Here is a 6,484-nt window from a genome sequence, read left to right as displayed (position 1 = left end):
AAGTCATGGAGCACCTTAACCACTGTCTGGGTCTTAGTCCAACAGAAAACCTATAGAGAGAAATGAAGCTCTGTGGTTTCCAAGCAACAACCTTTGAACTAAAAGATTATGAGAAGATCTGAAAAGAGGAGAGGTAGATGTATGCAAACCGCAGGACAAACTGCATGAAATATTTGACAGCTTTGCTTGCCAAGAAAGAGTATTCCACCAAGTGTAAAGTCTTATTTTAAATAGCAGTGTCAAAGATGCATTATATAATCATGTTTTCTTTGTTTTGGCATTCTTAGTATTTGAAAGACTGATTTCAGATATTTTAGCACAAACTAAGACTATTTTTAGATTATTGCTGTTTACAGATATATAGATACATGTAGTTTAGTTGAAGTTTAGTTTTGACTTTTAACTCAATTAAATGCTCATTATTTATTCCTAGCAGGTGTATATGACGTGATGGAGGTGTTGTATCAGCTTGATATAATAATGCTTGATTTTATTCTTTTCAACACTTACAAAATAAAACAATAATAACAAAACCAGATCCGTGAAAAATGAAACAGAACGACGAGTAAGTTTAAATACTTTTATTGTTGTTTCACCTCATTGGGGGCTTAGATTACAACACAAGAGAACCAGGTGATACTAAGTCAGTATAAAAATAAATTAAGGCAAAAATAATACAAAATTCCCTTTTGTGAGACCTGAGCTAACGTAGACTCTGTCTCTGTCATATAATTCGATACGACAATGACAGTAAGATGTGCATTCACAATAAGTTATTATTAAATAGAAGACTTCTGACAATAGGACAATACATTGGAACAACAGAAGAAAAAATATTGCTACTACAAATGAAGATGAAGATGCATGGAAATGTAGCAGTCGTTACTGATATTATCTCGCTGAGATAGTTCTAATGAGCATGGTCAGGAAGGTTTATCTTTACTATTCCTACAGTTTCATGATTTACATTCTCCATGATTTGCATGGATTTTTTGTAATGAACAGCCCAAGCAGATTATAGAATGTCACAGTGGTAATAACCAAATGCTGTAAGGAAAACTGCTCATTTTCTTAAGGATATAAAGGCCTTACTATAAATTAAGACTACGTCAAAGAGATAATCTAGCTATTCATACTATGTTCTATGATTTTAAGATGTTGTTTCCCAGTTACTTAATTTAATTTCCAGAATGTCTTACATGTTATTCTATTATTGCCAACACTGTAGTCTAGAATTACAGACAAATAGTCTGGAGAATTAACCCTACAATTGTTTACAGCTGCTAACATGTGGCTTTTTCCTCTTCACATTTGCTTCACCCTCTGCTGCAGGAGAGCCAGTTGCTGGGCTACCTCATTGGGCAGGTCAGCGTTCACCTGTGTGGTGAAGTATTTCCTGATCTCATCCACCTCCCTCTGCCAGAATTCCTGATCCAGGGAGAACAGCTCATCCAGGTCCACATGTCCCTGAAGGCCCTGGAGATTTAGGGAGTCTCTACAAGGCAGGTAGCCCACTGCTGATGGCATGGCACCCTCCTCGCCATTCACCCGTCTGAACATCCAGTCCAGAACGCGGATATTTTCACCAAACCCGGGCCAAAGAAAGCCGGCAGTGGGGCTCTTGCGGAACCAGTTGACATGGAAGATCTTAGGAAGCTTGGCACCGGGGCGATCAGCCATGCTCAGCCAGTGAGAGAGATACTGGCCAAAGTTGTAGCCAAAGAAGGGGCGCATAGCGAAGGGGTCATGCATTATTACTTTGCCTGGAAGAAAAAGTAATTAGAGATTTGTCAGTACACTGTATGTTAACGTGAATGACATTCATGTGTTATTTGTTGTCATTCAAGAATTCTGAAAGTGGTTTTTTCTTTGCAGAATTTCAGATTAAATTGTCGCTAGTCTAAAACAATTTGTAGAATATTAGGCAAAAGTCAAAATGATCATCTAAGAAACTCCTTAAACATCCACTGATTGTCTTTCATACCAAAAAAGGACACTATCGTATGCTGACCTTTGTGTTCGGCTGCAGCAGTGGCCTCTGACCTCATGGCAGCGCCAACAAACACACCATGCTGCCAGTCAAAAGCTTCATACACAAGGGGAACACCTGAAAATAAGCAGATTCATTATCCAGTTATTTTCTGAGAAGTATTTATGTATTATTTTTATTTCATGTATTTAATCAAAGGGCAACTGGTGTATTCATTTCCATCTTTTGTAGTCTCTTCTCACCTTCTGGTCTACGCCCACCAAAAATGATGGCCTCTATTGGCACTCCCTCTGGAGACTCCCACTGTGGGTCAATAATGGGACACTGTCTTGCCGGAGTGCAAAAACGAGAATTGGGATGAGCACAGGGCTCGCCTACGAAGAAGAAGAAGAAAAAAGAAAGAAACTAAGAACTTTTTACTTTTATGACACTCACACACTTCTTCTCAGTTTTAAAGTATATGATCTTTCTGTTATTTATCCCTATTTTTTATAATATAATCTTGTACTCTGAAATTATTTGGGTCTAACAATTAAAGATTAAAAGCTTTTTTTCTTGTTATGAGACATTTGAAAATTGCTTTCGTTACACTTCTGTTTCCACCTTAAATACTGGTTTTAAATCTTAGACATCTTGTAGTCTTGCTTCTTTTTCTTCTTTTGTGAGCTGTTGCTTAAAATCAAAGAGCTGCTTACCATCTTCTGAGCGCCAAGGTTTGTTCTTCCAGGATGTGATGGTAACTCCCTCGGGCAGTGACTGGTCCATTCCCTCCCAGTACACACCACCGTCACTTGTCTCTGCAACATTTGTGAATATGGTGTTCTTGATGATTGTTGCCATTGCATTGGGGTTGGTCTTGGCTGAGGTGCCGGGTGCAACGCCAAAAAAGCCATTCTCTGGGTTAATGGCTCTGAGGTTTCCTACAACCAGGGTGAACACACAAATTAGAAATGTTAAAGTCCGCTGTACTGGATTTATGACATTTTTGACATTTGTACATCCTTGAAGACCTTTAAAAAGACATCCTTCCTTTACCTTGGTCATCAAACTTCATCCATGCAATGTCATCTCCCACACATTCAACCTTCCAACCAGGCAGCGTGGGGCAGAGCATGGCCAGGTTTGTTTTTCCACAGGCGCTGGGGAAGGCTGCTGCCATGTACTTCTTCTCTCCAGCAGGGTTGGTGACGCCCAGGATCTGAACACAGGAAATATTTGAGATAAGATAAGATAAAACTTTATTAATCCCTCAGGTGGGTTCCTCTGGGAAATTCGGAAATTTAGTTTGATGAAAATGAACAGAATGTGGATGAATCCAAAATTTAAGTGACAGTCTCATTTTCATTTCTTACCAGCATATGTTCGGCCAGCCAGCCTTCCTCTTTAGCAATGCGTGAGGCAATGCGAAGGGCAAAACACTTCTTTCCCAGCAAAGAGTTTCCTCCGTAACCACTTCCAAATGAGATAATTTGTCGGCGGTCCGGGATGTGAGCGACTAGTGTCAGCTCAGGGTTGCAGGGCCAGTTATTCACCAGAGGCTCTGAAAGACAAATTAGTACATTTGTTCATTTCAGTGGTCTATTAGCAGTTTTGTGGCAAAAGCGCTATTGTGTAACTAAAATATAAGTGAAAATATTATTGAGCAACAGTAATCAGAGGAGTAACTGATTCATACTCATAGTAAAACAGTAGCAATATGCAGTAGTCCTCCATATTGCTACTGTGCCCCCCCCCCCCCCCCCCCCCGTATAGCTGCAAGAGAATGAGTCGATCAGTTTTTGACATACTTTTGAGTGGCAGAGGACAGCCGACAGAGTGCAGACAGCGGACAAATTCTCCAGTCCCCAGGGCGGTCAGAACAGCTTTCCCCATACGAGTCATCACCCTCATACTGGCCACCACGTAGGGAGAGTCTGTCAGCTGTACTCCAATCTTAGAGAGAGGGGAACCTACTGGACCCATGCTGAAGGGAATCACGTACATGGTCCTACCTGAGGATAGATACAGACAGGGATGTTCTTATTATTATGTTATTTCAATATTATTTTAAGGTTTTTGGTATTTGAGACATTCAGACAGTCAGGAAAAGAAGAAAATTTGCCTCCAGCTCATTTAAACACTTTAAAGGCAGTGTAACTTGTAAAAATAATCTCCGATAGTGTTTCTTCTTTCTAAAAAGTACCTGCTGCACTGTGGATATACTTGTCTAGATTCTCAATGCGGTCCCGGAAAGGGGAAAAAATGTATTCATTTAGTCAGTGTACTATTGATGAGTGAAAACTTTTGATTTCTCAAGTTTTTCTAGTCCTATATTTGAGTTAAGAACTGATAGCATTTATGAAACACGTTCGTCTCTGGTACCTCTCATGCAGCCGGGGAACCGCTGAGCCATGGCTTTGTCGAACTCTTCTGGGGACATCCAGCGGCCCAGCTGGCTGATTCCACCTCCTAGTGGAGTGGGCACTGTGTCCTTCTGTTCCTGGGTAACAATAACTGTCTTACTCTCCACACGAGCCACATCCCTCGGGTCCGTTCTGGCCAACCAGCTGCAGGAAGAGGGAGAAGAAAAGGAAGTGCACAAATATTGAAAACTTTAGGACTTTTGTTTTAAATTTTAATTTGTTGTACTTTATTTTAAAGTAGGCAACGATTTTAAAATCTCCTAAAGCAGCCACAAATCAATATAATAATAATCAATATGTCTTCTTGATATCAGCTGGTAAAATTGAATGGTGTGATTGAGCTACCTAGACATACTGGTTTGTCAAGAAGTAGAAATTTTCCAGGCATGTTTTATATTTAAACAGCTGCTGATGACAGAATGATGTGTGTTGTAATTATCAACAGCAACAACCCTGGGCATCTCCCAGCTGCACCAAAGCACCACTGTCCCAGCTACAAAAACAACCCAAGCTATATTCAAGAAATTTAAAGCTATCGTTAGCAATAATTTCTTCTGTTTTTCAATTTGAAACCCTCACTCACATAAAAAAATAACTAACTAAATAACTAAATAAGTCTCTTAAAAAAAGAAAGCCTTCCATAAACCACTGAGTGTAACAAACATACCAGTTCTCATATTTGGTGAGCTTCTTGATCATCCCCTGTTCCTCCAGCTGGGTCAGGATGGCAAGGTTCTCCTCGTCTGAGCCATCACAGATGTGAATGGACTCTGGCTGGCACAGGGTCATATTGGTCTCCAAAAACTCCCTTACAGCTGGACTGAGGGCACTGAGATCACCCTGCAGGATCCTGGGACCACTCTGGTTCTGGGACGGGATCTGAGGAGGCATGGTGAAGGTTCTGGAGAGAGCGTGAGCTGATAGACTGAGGGGAAAAGGTGACAGGAAGTCTGGAAAGAAAGATTTAAGTGGGGGTTTGAAAAGGAAAGGGGAAAAAGGAAGATGGTAGAAGAATGTTGGAATTGAATAATATGGGTGAATAATATGGTGACAAGGAAGAGGAAAAATATAAAAGGAGGATAAAGTTTCGGAAATAAAGACATAAATGAGGACAGACCAAGAAGAATGAAAAAAAAAAAGAATGAAGCAGAAAAATGGTCAAGGTGGAGTAAAATTTGGGATAAAAGAGAGTCATGGGGGGAAAAAAGAATTTTAAAAAAGTCAGTTTTGTGCATACATATTCTCAAAAAAAAAGTGCTCCACTGCTGCAACATCAAGAAATCAAACTCTGGGTGATGCAACAGCATCCTTGTGCAGATACCTCTCATTCTGCAGTGATCCTCACATTACTTTGCCTCATATTATTTTACCCTCCTCACTTTAAACATGAGCCCCACTGAAAAGAAAGAGCAGTAGGTTACCTTCAGTAGTTTGCCTGGAGTGCAGAGCCTTTAGCTTGGTCTCATCTGCTGAGGTGTCCCTGTTGCCTGTTTGCAGGAGAGTTGAGGACTGTTTCTCCTTCTTGGTCAGTTGTATCTCCTATGGAGAGCTTTGTCCTTTTTATACCCTGGGACGTCTCGCAAGACAAGGGAGGGAGTGGGGAGGGGTGGGGGGTGGGGGTTTAGAATGGGGGAGGGAGAGGGTGAGGAGGTGTGTCAGGGAGGAGGGGTGGTGGGGGGGTTGGCCCTTGCGTTAGCTGGGTGAACCTGTTGTTCCCTGCAGATGTGAAAAACACAGTGTGTAACAGGCTGCTGGTGAATCATTACTCAGCAGCAGCACGTAATGTTGTCTTTGAATAACCGGTTCCCTCCGCCGCTGATCGCTGATAGCTGGCTCAGATATGAAAGAGAGGCAGGTAGCTATGCTTTCACTGCTGTGGCTGTCTCTCCCTCTGTCTCTCTTTCTGAGTAACACATGTTTTTGGAGGGAAAACTCAAGGGGAGACCGCCTGGACAAATGCATTTTTCTTTTAGAATGATAACAGTTCGTCTCTTACCATCCAATCAAAAAGAAGGCTGAGACAATAGCACAAGATTTCAATCTTAAAATTCTGAAATAAACAGTAATATATGCTCACATAGTTTTCAGCATT

The 6,484-nt window shown here is 41.1% G+C and overlaps 1 protein-coding gene across 1 annotated transcript; it reads right to left on the bottom strand.

The window, feature by feature from the left end:
• Positions 1-572: 572 nt before the first annotated feature.
• Positions 573-5,914, bottom strand: pck1 (phosphoenolpyruvate carboxykinase 1 (soluble)). Its single transcript, XM_086293026.1, has 10 exons — positions 5,814-5,914; positions 5,060-5,342; positions 4,352-4,536; positions 3,778-3,981; positions 3,343-3,530; positions 3,026-3,188; positions 2,686-2,910; positions 2,233-2,364; positions 2,012-2,107; positions 573-1,763 (listed from the first exon to the last, which is right to left on the bottom strand). Exons 2-10 carry the CDS (start codon positions 5,281-5,283, stop codon positions 1,306-1,308), a joined length of 1,875 nt encoding a protein of 624 aa, XP_086149152.1. The 5' UTR covers positions 5,284-5,342; positions 5,814-5,914; the 3' UTR covers positions 573-1,305.
• Positions 5,915-6,484: the final 570 nt, after the last annotated feature.

This window comes from Aulonocara sp. 'chitande type north' Nkhata Bay, linkage group LG5 (genome assembly GCF_057382095.1).
Source record: "Aulonocara sp. 'chitande type north' Nkhata Bay isolate Kocher_YH1m ecotype deep benthic linkage group LG5, A_spYH_male_GT1.1, whole genome shotgun sequence".
NCBI lineage: Eukaryota > Metazoa > Chordata > Actinopteri > Cichliformes > Cichlidae > Aulonocara > Aulonocara sp. 'chitande type north' Nkhata Bay.
This window is presented reverse-complemented; position numbering and strand designations above follow the sequence as displayed.

Bases quoted from the DNA above. Each gene is read 5' to 3' on its own strand.
- pck1 (XM_086293026.1), bottom strand. From the start codon at position 5,283: ATGCCTCCTCAGATCCCGTCCCAGAACCAGAGTGGTCCCAGGATCCTG. The intron at 2,911-3,025 runs GTAAAGGAAGGA...CCCTGGTTGTAG, and splicing joins GATGAAGTTTGATGACCAAG to GAAACCTCAGAGCCATTAAC. The intron at 2,108-2,232 runs GTGAGAAGAGAC...GCTTATTTTCAG, and splicing joins TGGTGGGCGTAGACCAGAAG to GTGTTCCCCTTGTGTATGAA.